The 14,684-nt window shown below is 41.5% G+C and overlaps 1 protein-coding gene across 1 annotated transcript in view; it reads left to right on the top strand.

The window, feature by feature from the left end:
• Window positions 1–14,684, top strand: part of ABCB10 (ATP-binding cassette, sub-family B (MDR/TAP), member 10) — a 92,764-nt gene that overhangs the window by 47,084 nt on the left and 30,996 nt on the right. Inside the window, exons 8-9 of the mRNA XM_006902071.1 lie at window positions 3,083–3,292; window positions 7,648–7,727. Of these exons, the coding sequence (XP_006902133.1) occupies window positions 3,083–3,292; window positions 7,648–7,727 (290 nt within the window). The remainder of the gene's footprint in view (window positions 1–3,082; window positions 3,293–7,647; window positions 7,728–14,684) is intronic.

The raw sequence follows: 14,684 nt of genomic DNA, 5'->3' as shown, positions 1-14,684 counted from the left end.
GGGAAGGTAGTTCTTAAAATAAAAGGCCTATTGACTAGCACTTTGTCTATTACAGTATAAAGGTTAGGAACCACAAGATGTAGAGGCTCAATTATGTCATTTATTGTTCTTAAGTTCTGGAGCAAATTCCATCTACCACTGGGTTGTTTACAGCTCGGAAGTCTGCATGCAAGGCAGTGGTGAAGTAAGGAACTGCTTATGATGTTTTCTGCTTGTGACTCATAGTGACCCTATGTACAACAGCCCTAAACCCTGCTCTGTCCTGTGCCAATCTCAGTCTCTGACATTCCCATCCTGATTACCCCAGTCACTGCATCAATCCACCTCATAGAGGGCCTTCCCCTCCTGCACTGTCCTTCCACCCTACCAAGCATGATGTCCCTCTTCAAGGACTGGTCCTTCTTTACAACATGTCCAAAGTATATTAGATGGACCCTCAGAATTCTCGCCTCCAAGGAACCCCCCAGTTTAACCCTCTCCAGGATGAATCTGTTTGTTTTCTTGGCAGTGCATGGTACATTCAGTACTCTTCTCCAGCACCACAGCTCAAAGGCATCAATTCTCCTTCTGTCGTCCAACTCGCTGATGCATAACAAGTGATAGCAAAGACCATGGCCTGTATCAGGTGGACTTTAATCTCCAGAGTGTGACAACCTTGCTCTTCAGTACTTTGGAGAAGTCCCTAACAGCAGACTTTTCCATTGCAAAACATCTTTTATTTTCCTAGCTACTGGTGTCGAGAGTGTTGACTGTGGAGCCAAGCAAACTAAAGCTGTGAACAAGCTCAGTCTCTTCACCATCCATCCTGATGCTGCCGATTGGTCCAGTGGTGAGAATCTTTGTCTTCTTGACATTGAGCCTCAATCGATATTGTAGGTTGCAGTCCTTGACCCTCTGCAGCGAGCACTTCAGGTCCTACTCAGTTTCAGCAAGCAGAGTTGTGTCATCAGCATAACGCAGATTGTTGTTAAATCATCCACCAATCCTGACACCACACTTCTCATAGAGCCCAGCCTCCCAGATAATCTGTTCTGCATACAGGTTGAAAAGGTATGGGGACAGGACACATCCCTGGTGTATGCCCTTCTCTATTTTGAACCATGCAGTGTTTCCTTGCTCTGTTCTGGTGATTGCCTCTTGGTCCAAGTATAGGTTTCGCATTAGCATGATCAAGTGTCTGGGATTCCCATTCTTCTCAGAGTCAGCCACAGTTTGTTATGATCCACACAGTCAAATGCCTTTGCATAATAAATGAAACACAGATACGCATTCCTCTGGTATTCCCTGCTTTCTGCTAAGATCCATCTAACATTAGCTACTGATGATTATCCAAAAATGACTGGAACAGCATATCAGCAGAGGAGTTTCAGTAGTCCAGGCTGGGTTTAGAAGGGGTCATGGTACTAGGGATATTGTAGCTGATGTTAGATGGATCTTAGCTGAAAGCAGGGAATACCAGAGGAATTCGTATCTGTGTTTTATTTATTATGCAAAGGCATTTGACTGTGTGGATCATAACAAACTGTGGCTGACTCTGAGAAGAATGGGAATCCCAGAACACTTTATGGTTCTAATGCAAAACCTATACTTGTACCAAGAGGCAGTCGTCAGAACAGAGCAGGGAAAGACTGCATGGTTCAAAATTGTGAAAGGTATACACCAGGGATGTGTCCTATCTCCACACCTTTTCAACCTGTATGCAGAGCAGATTCTACGAGAGGCTGGACTCTATGATGAGAAGTGTGGTGTTAGGATTTGTGGAAGATCTATTAACAATGTGCATTCTGCAGATGACATAACCCTGCTTATGAAACTGAAGAGGACCTGAACTGCTTGATGCAGAGGGTCAGGGACTGCAGCCTTCAGTATGGATTGAGGCTCAATGTCAAGAAGACAAAGATTCTCACCACTGGACCTGTTGGCAGCATCAGGATGGATGGTGAAGAGATTGAGATTGTTAACAAATTTAGTCTGCTTGGCTCCATGGTCAACACTCTTGACACCAGCAGCCAGGAAATAAAAAAAACATATTGCGATGGGAAAGTCTGCTGTTAGGGACCTCTCCAAAGTACTGAAGCTCAATGGTGTCACTCTGCTGACTAAGGTGCGTCTGATACAGGCTATGGTCTTTGCAATCACTTCTTATGCATCAGCGAGTTGGACAGTGACTAAGGATGATAGAAGGAAAATTGATGCCTTTGGGTTGTGGTGCTGGAGAAGAGTATTGAATGTACCATGGACTGACAAGAAAACAAACAGATTCGTCCTGGAGAGGGTTAAACTAGGCTGCTCCTTGGAGGCAAGGATTCTGGAGCTTCATCTCACATATTTTGGACAGGTTGTAAGGAGGGATAGGTCCTTGGAGAGGGACATCATGCTTGGGAGGGTGGAGGAATGGCACAAGAGGGGAAGACCCTCTATGAGGTGGACTGATTCGGTGACTGGGGTAATCAAGATGGGTGTTTCAGAGGCAGGGCGTTTGCCACAGGATAGAGCAGAGTTTCGGGCTGTTGTACATAGGATCACTATGAATCGCAAGTGATTCAACGGCACATAACAACAGCAGCAACAACAGAGGATGTGGATACTAACTGGCTTAGCACCACTCCCTTTTTTATTACTTTCCTAGAAGCCGGTACGTGGGGAGATGTGAGACATGGGCCAACTAGCTAAGAGTTGAGAAAAGTGATTGAGTTGTAACCATGCCACATTAGTTACTTACTCCTAGAAAATTGTTTGTACCTAAGTCAGTGAATAAATGCTTAAGTTTTTCCATTATGACAAAGAAAAAAAAATCTGTCACCAAGTTGATTCTGACTCATAGTGAGCATTGCTTGGATTTCTGAGGCTATAAATCTTTACAGTAGATTCTCTGCCTTTATCCGTTGATGGATTTGAACTTTAGCATTTGATGGATTTGAACTTTTGACCTCTCGGCAGCTAGACACAACCTATGTTACACACATGCAATACCACCAGGTTCTACAAAGTAAGTTCAACTGAGCAATTTCCCCAAGTCAATGTCAGGTTACTACCAAGGCGGAGTTGATTTTAACTAATTAGTACCCATCTTGCATTTCAGAAGGTGTCAGTCTAAATGAGAAGGCCTTCCACGGCACCTTGGAATTTAAGAATGTGGATTTTGCATATCCAGCCCGTCCAGAAGTGCCCATTTTCCAGGACTTCAGTCTTGTTCTCCCATCAGGATCTGTCACAGCACTAGTTGGTTCCAGTGGGTCGGGCAAGTCCACAGTGGTCTCACTCCTGCTGAGGCTGTATGACCCCCATTCTGGTAAGTGTCTCTCTACAAGATGGAGCATGAGTGCCTGCCTACCATGTCTAGAGTTGCAGGGAATCTCCTGGAGTACTTTTCGGCTTCAGGGCTGAGCCCCAGGCCTGAGCATGGCTGCTTCTTCCCAGAAGTGTCCAAGAAGTCCAGTGCAGCCTCAGGTCACTGCTCATATTACCTTTCCATGACTTGTGCAAAGATCATTGGACAGACAGTCATTCACTGCTGTGTGACTAATCATTGAGCTGACTGGGATTTCTTGAATGGCTTTTTATCTTTCTGTTATATTTTTTCTTTTTCTCCTTAAGTGGATTGTAACATCTTTAAAAGCAAAAACGTTCTTTCTTTGGTTTTTTTAATGAAAACAAAGAAATAGATTTATTGGGAAAAATACTTGGCAAAGGAAATATGGAGGGATTAGACAACACTAGTCCCTCACTTCCCAGATACTCTTATGTGCTGCTCAGGGCTTGGCATGGAACACTTTGCCCAGAGTGAACGTTCTGTTGACATGCATTATATCTTGGCTTGAAAATATTAGTTTCTTTTTTTTTTTTTTTGAAAATATTAGTTTCTTAGCAAGCAAACAACTGTTAATAAAAATCAAGTCATAAATATATAGAGTGTGTTTTGTGTCTTTGTACCCTGTGGTTTTGGTTAAAATAATTTAAAAGCTGGTCAACTGCTAGATAATTATTTAACCCATGGATTGACTGTCATTGCACTGTCATTGAGTTGGAACCAACTTACATCGCATCCTCTAGCAAGTTTCAGAGGCTGTAAATCACATGGGAGGAGATTGCCCATCTTCCTCCTGTTGAGCTGCTGGTAGACTCAGCCCTTAGAGAAGTCTGGTCTTTGGTTAGCAGTGTAGCTCCCTCTGGACTGTCCCCAGAGCTCCTTGTGGACTCACATGTTGTCTTAAAATGGTCTTTGTAAGAGTGTTTGCCTCTGAAATCACTATTTTGCTTTCTGTTTACTTGCTATAATTAGCTGGATATAAATCATGTAAAAATACTGAGTCTGGTTTTTTCATCACTGTAAGCAAATCAAGAGAAACAGCTCTGGCTGCCTTATAGGTAATTTGTCTGTTTTCAGTCTGAGACCTGCACATTTTCCCTGTTTAGAAAAGGTGACAGGAGACAGATTTGTTTATTCTTTTGGCATTCCATAGAATATTCAATACTCCTCTCCAACACCACAATTCAGTCATCAGTTCTTTTTCTGACATCCTTTATGCCCAACTTTCAAATGCATAAGAAGCAGCTAAAAATACCATGGCTTGTGTCAGGTACTCCTTAGTCTTTAAATTGATATCCTTGCTCATTAAACCTACACCTTTGTTCATTAGCACTTTGGAGAGGTCCTTTAAAGTAACATCTTTTTATTTCTTGATTGCTACTACTATGAGTATTGAGTGTCGATCCAAGTAAAATGAAACCATTTTACGATGACAACTTTAATCTTGTGATGACAATAGTGGGAAAAGGTGCATTCTTCTCTTTTGTCCATGTGCCATATCTCCCCTAAATCAGGGCAATAACTCCCCGTCTAGAAACCAGGTGACTGGCAGTGTTCCCTCTCCTAGCCTCAGCCCAGCCCCTACTCTACCTTAGACCACACCACACCTTAGTACTTCTGGAGCTAAAGCTTTCAGTATTCTTCCAGGACCTGTGGACTCTGCCCATTTGGCCTGCAGGCAGTCCCCAGATAGTGAAGGCCTCTCTTCTGACTGGGACCTTTTCTATGCACTGGGCACCCATATACCACACCCTCCATGGCCACATGTAGGGTGAGTCATCCTTGTACATCTCAGATCACCTGTGAGTATCTTCATGCTGGCTATCTGTGACTTGGTACCCTACCTGCACCTGTCCCCTAGACTGGGAAAGATACCATCTTCAGCCAGATGGACTAGCTCAGGCTCCTCTGAGAGCAGCAGAAACGGCCCCAAGCTGGGAACCTTACTGCCTCAAGAAACTCTAGACCAGAACCTCTGTATCCAGCATTGTTCCTCTATTGTACTTAGGTGGTTTTCAAAGTCAGAAGTGTCAATCCTTGAGGGTCTTCCCCTCCTTTGCTGACTTTCCACTGTTCAGAGAATGATGTCCTTTTCCAAGGATTGACCCCTCTAACAACATGCCAAAAATGTGTGAGACAAAGTTTTACTATCCTTGTCTCCAAGGAGCACCCTGGCTGCACCTTTTACAGGACTTATATATTTGTCCTTTTGAGAGTCACAGACAGACTAGGAAGTCTTTCTAAATCTGGAAGCCCTGCCAAAACATGTCCACCACAAGTGGCCCTGCTGGTATCAGAAATACAAGTGTTATAACTTCCAGCATCACAGCAATGTATACCTGCTCCATCTTCACCAGAGATCCCAGCCAGGCAAAGCATTGTTGTTGTTGTTCTGTGCCGCCCAGTCGCCTGCAACTCATAGTGACCCTTTGTATAAACTCTGAAGCCTGCACTGTCCTGAGCCTGTCTTACTGACTCAGAAACACCTATCCCCACTACCCCAATTACTGTGTCAATCCATCTCATCTGGGGTCTTCCTCTCCTGTGCTGTCACTCCATCCTTCCAAGGACTGGTCCCTCATGGCTACATGCCCAAAGTATGTGAGACAGAGCTTCAAAATCCTAGTTTTCATGGAGAAACTTGGTTTCATGCTCTCCAAGACAGACTTATTTGTTTTCTTGGTGGTCCATGGTATGTTCAAGACTCTTCTCCATGTGGTTGCACACCACTGTGGAAGGCAGTATGGCACTTTCTCAAAAAGTTGCAAATAGAGATACCACTGGACCCAGCAATTCCACTACTGGGAATATACCCCAAAGAGACCATAACTGACATCCAAGCAGATATATGCACACCCATGTTTATTGTGGCTTTGTGCAAGGAGTTGGAAAGAACCTAAGTACCCGTCAACAAACAAATGGATAGAGAAGCTGTGGTATGTTCACACAATGGAATACTATGCTGCATTAAAAAACAAGGAACTCATGCAATATTATTCAAAATGAGTGACTCTGGAGGACGTTATGCTGAGTGAAGTATCTCAGTCACAAAAGGACAAATATTGTTGTAAAACAGGACTGACCTTGGGGTTGGGGAGAGACTGAGAAAGATGGGTTCAATAATATATATTGCATTGAAACCGATGAGGGAGAGAACTGTTTAAGGGGGGTATGTGATTGGGTATTTTGTCATGACAGGAGTCCAGAGCGAAGGCTGCATGGTGGAGTGGACCTGGGGGGAGGGACTCTAAAACAATGAAAGAATTTTTCTTTTACTTTTCCAAGAGGGTAGTGTACTAGGGGGAAGGGTTGGGAGGGGAGAAAAGTGCAACAATGAATAAATGGAAATTTAAAAAAAAAATACTCTTCTCCAGCACCACAACTCAAAGGCATTTATTCTTCTTGTGTCATCTTTAGTCATTATCCAGCTATCTGATGCATAGCAAGTAATTGTGAAGATCATGGGCTGGATCCGGTATGCCTTAGTCTCTAGACTGACATCATTGTTTCTCAGTACTCTGGAGAGGCCCTGATAGCAGGTTTACCTAATGCATTTCGTCTTTTGATTTTCCTCACTGCTGGTGGTGCCCAGAGTGTTGATTGTGGTGCTGAGCAAGCTGTAATTGCATTACAGTGAATTGTATCCTAATGCAACCACAGCATTAGGGTATAATTATTTAATACCTCTACCATACTTTTACATTCTGAGTTGAGGATAGAAGATTCACACAGAAAATGTAGAAGGTTCACCTCTAAGTTTATCCAGAAAGTGCATTCTAAAGAGTGATAAAAAACTTCAAGGTCACTCACAGGATTCACAAAATAGATTGTCGAATGAACTTCAGGACACTTTCTGATATTTCATTGCACATCTGAGCCTTCAAGGTTTTTACTGACCCCACATGCTCAGGAAGCAGCAAGGTTAAGCCAACAAAGGCAAGTAGCAGCTTTATCATATGCTGCCTCTGCCAACATATGAGCACCTCACACCTTCTCCTCCCTCACAGTTCTTTTGGGAATCAGAGCCATGCTGAGGAGGTAGGAAGTGTTCTACAATCTCTGGTATTGGAAGTGAGTGTGGTGGAGGGGATAAGTGGGTCGTCCTTCAGCCATTACAAGAACCTAAGAGTTTAGGTCATCCAAATGCTCTTTTTACTTTGAAATCTCATAGTTGCTTTTAGATTCTGTTCTTGAAATCTCATAGTTGCTTTTAGATTCTGTTCTGAGGTTTGGGGTCCATCTTTAAAGTTTTGGACTGCTGAGTCTAGTATTTCACTACCTGTGTATTTATATTAGTCCTATGACACTCTGTGACCCTTTCCTTTCTTTGCTTCAAGGGACTGTCAGTCTTGATGGCCATGATATCCGTCAGCTAAATCCAGTCTGGCTGAGATCCAAGATTGGCACAGTGAGTCAGGTAAGAGGAGATGGCTCCATTTTTATTACACATAATTTTTCTTCATCTTTTTATATTTGTTTTCTTCTTGCTCTTGAGTATGTCAAAAGAGGGAATAGAAATTTTCCGTATGTTCAACTCATTTTGCAGTGCACACTATTTAGGTATTAAAAATACTGCTGTTTCTGAACATACCAAGCACTTTTGGCAGTTGAAAGCATTTTTTGTCAGAAGCTAGAGAATGGCATTACTTTTTGATGCAGACAGCCTAGAGAGTGATAAAGTTCCTTGGCTACTTCTCTTCCTCCTAAGTTTTCTGTTTTCATGACTCAGAAAGCAAATAAAAATGAAACCTCATACCCATTGCTATCAAGTCAAAACCAATTCATAGTTTCCTTTCAGGCAGGTTTTCAGACACAATAAATCACATGGGAGGAGACTGCCCATTTTCTCCCATGGAATAGCTGGTGGATTCAGTCTTTGGTTTGAGAGCACAAGTCTCTACTCTCTAGGCCACTAGAACTCCCTCACCTTAGTGTGTTTTAGGGATCCGCAAACAAAGACAGTGGACAAAAATCAGGGATCCCCTTTCAAAGAGCTTGATTATTTCAAAGTAGAGCATTCATTTAATGTGATCATTTTGTGAGGCTATTTTCCCAAGGCTATTTCATGCAGTTCAACTGTCATTTGCATATGAGGCTATTGAAAATATTTTTACTTGTGTCACAAAGTCCTCAAAATAGCATCCTTGTTTTTTAGCACTTTAGAATGGTCTTTGGCAGCAGATTTGCTGAATGTTATACATCATTTGATTCCTTTATAGCTCCTTTCATGGACCAAATACATTATCAGGAGGGACCAGTCCCTGAGAAAAGATATCATATTTGATAAGTATCAAATGGTTTGTGTATTTTCAGTGGGCAGAGCTGGAGTATCTCCTTTGTCCTTAATAAAGGCAGACAACTTATAAATGCAAATGAACACAGGTTGTCCTTATGCATCCTAAGGGTGCTGTAATATCAAGGATTTATTGTTCAAAAAGAGATTCCTAGCCGAGGACTTTGATTTTTACAAGTGTGAGAGAATAGGATCTGTATAAAGTACTTATTATGAGATTGTCTGATTTTTTTTTCCCTGTCCTACCAAGTTAAATTGAGTGAATTTAGCAGTAATGGTGTGAATCTCACTACCAGCAAGGAAGAAGATATAGAGAATATAGCTGTGTTCTTTGGGGCCAGAGATTCCTGTGCCAGTTGGACCAGGACCTGCACAAGAGTAGCAGCAACCTCAGTAGAGAAACAGAGATTAAGATAAGAGAGCTGACTTGGGATTGCTGTCTCACAGAGCCAGAGCCAGAGTTCTTCACCCAGATTGTTGGGAGATTGAGGAAAAATGCCGTATTTGACAAGACTGATGGAACTTTGTCACACTGATCTAAGCCACGAGGTGGAAGGTCATAGGGCCTGCAGATACACTGGAGAAGCTGTCAAGACTGAGGAATTGTATCCTCCAGCCAACCTGCATTGTAACACATTAACTTTTCTAATAAATCCTATAACCATGAGTATGATTCTGAGAAGTCTGCATGGTCATTGCAGTTGATTTCAGACCCAGTAGAGCAGTAAGATTGGTGCTGGAGTTAGTAAATGTAAGTGTAGGAGCATGGAAGAACTTGTCTGAGCTTACAGGAATTAGTTTTCTTCTGTGAATGTTGTTGATGGGTGCTGGTACTCAGCACTGCTTTGACTTCTCTAACAACTGGCAAGTTGGTATAAACCCTTAACCAGGACCATTGTGATGGGTCGCTGGAGAGGAGGAAAGCTGCGCATGGGGCTATTTTATCCCATATGAATTTGCTGATAAGTTACCAAGAGTATTACCCTTACAAGTGCTTGAGAAGTCCAATCCAAACAATTTAGGGAGAATGAGGTTTTATTAAGTAATTTTGAAAAATTGGGCACCCAAACCTAGACAAAGTAGGCTAGTGCACCCTTCACAACCCATCAAGAGTTTTTATCTCCTTAGCTCTCAAGTCTTGTCCCTCGTTTCTCATTAGCTCACTACTATGGGATAAACAATCATTCCCAGATGTCCCTATGCCTTATCACTTCTTTTTATGACCCTTCTCTCCTGCTTCTTCCCACTCATCCAGTTTGAGTTCACATTCCAGAAGCTCTGTTGTATGTCACATCACTTAATAGTTTGCTTCCTTTGAGTCAAGTTCTCCCTCCCTCCCTCCCCCACCCCTACCCCATTCACCCTCTTTGTTCTCTATTTATTGTGAATATGAACCAGTCTGAATCCTTTTTTTTACAGTGGGCACAGTTTCCTTTTGTGGGGTTAGTAGAGGCCATATATGGCCATGCCAATACTGTCTACACCCTTTTTATTTTTAAAAATTTTATTATACTAGTTTATTTACAAAATTCAAATACATTGTTTTTCACACCATATTCTTCCACTTTCCCTCAACTCCCACCACCACCAAATTGTACAACACCATGATTAATCCTCCCCCCCTCCCATGCACATCCACATCCCTCTGCTTCCACCCTCCTCCCCCTTGAATCCTCATACTGATTCTACAATATTGGTTTTATACTATATTTGTCCTTGTGGTACTGAATCAGTTCACTCAGCATAATGTTCTCCAGTCCCTCCCAAGTTAGGTAATAATTTACAAAATCATTGCTCCTGCATGCTGTATAGTATTCCATTGTATAAATGTACCATAATTTCTCAATCCATTTGACTGTGGTTGGACATCTCAGCTGTTTCCATGTACTTGTGATGGTGAATAATGCTGCTATGAACATTGGTGTACAAGTCCCCATTTGAGCCTCAGTTCTCATTTTCTCAGGTTATATTCCAAGCAGCAGAATAGCTGGGTCATAAGGAATTTCTAAGTTCAGCTTTTTGAGGAAGTGCCAAACTGCCTTCCACAATTATTGTACCATTTTACAATCCCACCAACAATGTATAAGAGTTCCTATCTCACCATATCCTCTCCAACATTTATTAGTTGCTGTCCTTTTAAATTTTGCCACTGTTACTGCAGTGAAATGATATCTTATTGTGGTTTTGATTTATATCTCTCTTATTGCCAGTGATTTTGAGCATTTCTTCATGTGTCTTTTGGTCATTTAAATATCTCCCTCTGTGAAAATTCTTTCCATGTCTTTTGACCATTTTGTGGTTGGGTTAACAGTCTTTTCACTGTGGAGGTCCAGGAGTATTCTGTAAACTTTGATTATGAGACTCTTGTCTGAGATACTATTACCAAATGTTTGTTCCCAGTCAGTAGGTTTTCTTTTCACCCTGTTGGAAAAAGTTTTTGATGCACTTGTTGTTCTCAGAAGCCATCTAGTTGAGTACAACTCATAGCAACCCTATGAACAAAAGATCTGAAACCAGTCCTGTTCTGCACCATCCTCACTCTTCCTGACACACAAGAGACCATTGCAGCAGTTACCTTGTCAGTCTACCTGGTTGAGGGTGTTTCTCTCCTTCCCTGACCCTCCACCCTTTCCAACATCATGTCCTTTGCCAAAGAATAGCACCTCCTAGCAATATGTTCAAGTATGTGAGGTGAAGCCTCATCATTCTTGCCTCTAAAGAGCACTCTGGATGCACTCTCTCCAAGACATACCTGTTCATTCTCTTGGCCATCTATGTGATGTTCAGTGCTCTTCTCCAGCACCACAGCTCAAAGGTGTCAATAAACTAGTATAATAATGATAATTTTAAAAAAGCAGGAGTGACAATACTAATCTCTGATAAAATAGATTTCAGAATGAAAACCACCATCAAAGATAAGGAAGGGCACATTTCATACTGATTAAAGGCACAATAGATCAAGAAGACATAACCTTGGTCAATATTTATGCACCAAATGATAGACCTGCAAAATACATAAAACAATGGTTAACAAAATTGACAAAAGAAATAATAGCACCATGATAGTGGTAAGAGATTTAAACACACCTCTATCACCAAAGGATAGGTCAACTCAAAGAAACTCAACAAAGATACAAAAATCTAAACTATACAATCAGCCAACTTGACCTTGTTGGTGTATTCAGGGTTTTGTACCCAACTAAAACGCAACTGACTCTTTCTTTTCAAGTGTACCTGGTACATTCTCTAGAACCAATCATATATCAGGACACAAAAGAAGCTCAACAAATTAATAAACATCAAAATAATACAAAGTATTTTCTCAGACCACAAGGCCCTAAAACTAGAAATTAACCACAGAAGAGTAAAGCTTAAGAAACCACCTATGTGGATACTAAGTAACTCTCTGCTAGAACATGATTGGGTTATAAAAGAAATAAAGAATGAAATAAAAAAGTTCCTTGAAACAAGTGATAATGAAAAAAAAACTTACCAGAACCTCTGGGACACAGCTAAAGGCAGTCCTCAGGGAAGTTCATAGCAATAGACACACACATAAAAAAGGAAGAAAGAAGAATAATCAATTATCTAATCCTACAGCCTCTGGAAGAAAAGAAATTATAAGGACAAGAGCTTAAATCAGTGAGACAGAAAATAGAAAAACAATTGAAATCATCAATAAAACCAGGAGCTGGTTTTTGGAGAGGGTCAATAAAATTGACAAAGCACTGGCAAACTTAACAAAAGGGGGAAAAAAAAGAGAGAATGACAGGTGACATCACAACAGAACCAAATGAAATTAAATCGATGATATCCGAATACTATGAAAAGCTATACTCTGATAAATTAAAAAACCTAGAGGAAATGGACAAATTCCTTGAAATGCCTACACTGTTTTCACAGATCTTGTTGGATGCTTTCGAGTGGACCACAGAACTATTCTATGAACTCTACATCCTCATAGTCTCATCAAGCACACTGCCAATTCATACTGTTGAGGGTCTTCCTCTCTTTCTCTGAACTTTCCAAGCATAATGTCTTTTCCCCAAGATCTTGTCCTGTCTGACAACATGATCAGAGTGTGAAGAAACCTCATTTGGATTGCACTGGGTACTGCTCAAGTATTCGGCTTAGTGGTGGGAGCTGCATGTGATTAAATATGATAAAAAGATCCATGGTAAAATACAAATTTCTGAAAATGCATCTGGTGACATTATAGAGAGATATGAAGCAATGTGATGAAAGGCAAAAAATGGTGAAGAGTCCTTTTTTTTTAAAGTGTAAGGACTATACCGAGCAAGCTGAAACTGTTCACAATCTCTATCTCTTCCCCATCTATCATGTTGCTGCCAGTTGGCCTAGTGGTGAGAATCTTTGTTTTCTTGATGTTGAGCACAGTCCATATTGCAGACTACAGCCTTTGACCCTCTGCAGCAAATACTTCAGGCCCTCCTCAATTTTAAGTTGTGTCATCTGCATAATGCAGGTTGTTGTTGCCTCTAATTCTGATGCCACATGCCTTCTCATAAAGTCCAGCTTCCTGAATGATTAGTTCCATATATAGATTGAAAAGTAATAGGGACAGGACACATCCCTGACACTCCCTTCCTGATTTTGAACCAAGATACTAAAGAGCTGAACAGAAGATTCCAAAAGGCAGCTTGGAATGAATGACAAAGCAAAATATTACAATGAAATGTGCGAGGAGCTAGAGTCGCAAAATCAAAAGGGCCAAACTCGTTCAGCATTTCGTAAGCTCAAGGAACTGAAGAACAAATTCAAACCTAGAGTTGCTATAATCAAGTATGCTTTAGGCACAATATTAAATGATCCAGGAAGTATTAAAAGAAGATGGAAGGAATATACTAAGTCATTGTATCAAAAGAAATTGGCAGATACAGAAGAATTTAATGAAATAACATTTGAGCAAGAGCCTGTGGTGATGAAGGAAGAAGTTCAAACTGCTTTGAAGGAAATAGCAAAAAATAAGGCCATAGGAATAGGTGGTATACCAATTGACATATTTCAGCTAACAGGTGCTGCCCTGGATGTGCTCACCAAGTTGTGTCAAGAAATCTGGAGAACAACCACTTGGCCAACTGACTGGAAGAGATCTGTATTTGTTTCCATACCAAAGAAGGGTGACCCAACAGAGTGTGGAAAATACAGAAAAATATCATTGATTTCACATGCAAGCAAGATTCTACTGAAGATTATCCAAAAACGACTGGAACAGCACAATCAGCAGAGAATTGTCAGAAATCCAGGCTGGGTTTAGAAGGGGTCATGGTACTAGGGATATTGTAGCTGATGGTAGATGGATCTTAGCTGAAAGCAGCGAATACGAGAGGAATGTGTATCTGTGTTTCATTGATTATGCAAAGGCGTTTGACAGTGTGGATCATAACAAACTGTGGCTGACTCTGAGAAGAATGGGAATCCCAGGGCATTTAATCATGCTAATGCAAAACCTATACTTGGACCAAGAGGCAGTCGTCAGAACAGAGAGGGGTAACACCGCATGGTTCAAAATTGGGAAGGGTGTACGCCAGGGATGTGTCCTGTATCCATACTTTTTCAACCTGTATGCAGAGCATTTTATCTGGGAGGCTGGGCTCTATGAAGAGAATTGTGGCGTCAGGATTGGTGGAAGATCTATTAAAAATCTGCGTTATGCAGATGATACAATCCTGCTTGCTGAAACTGAGGAGGACCTCATGCACTTGCTGCAGATGGTCAAGGACTACAGCCTTCAGTATGGACTGAGGCTCAATGTCAAGAAGACAAAGATTCTCACCACTGGACCAACTGTTAGCATCAGGATGGATGGCGAAGAGATTGAGATTGTTCACAGCTTCAATTTGCTCGGCTCCACAGTCAACACTCTTGGCACCAGCAGCGAGGAAATAAAAAAATGTATTGCGATGGGAAAGTCTGCTGTTAGGGACCTCTCTAAAGTACTCAAGAGCAACAGTGTCTCTCTAGAGACTAAGGTGCGCCTGATACAGGCCATGGTCTTTGCAATCACTTGTTATGCATCAGAGAGTTGGACAATGACTAGGGAGGACAGAAGGAGAATTG

This window comes from Elephantulus edwardii, unplaced genomic scaffold, assembly GCF_000299155.1.
Source record: "Elephantulus edwardii isolate Elephantulus edwardi_28Jun2011 unplaced genomic scaffold, EleEdw1.0 scaffold00363, whole genome shotgun sequence".
Taxonomy (NCBI): domain Eukaryota; kingdom Metazoa; phylum Chordata; class Mammalia; order Macroscelidea; family Macroscelididae; genus Elephantulus; species Elephantulus edwardii.
This window is presented reverse-complemented; position numbering and strand designations above follow the sequence as displayed.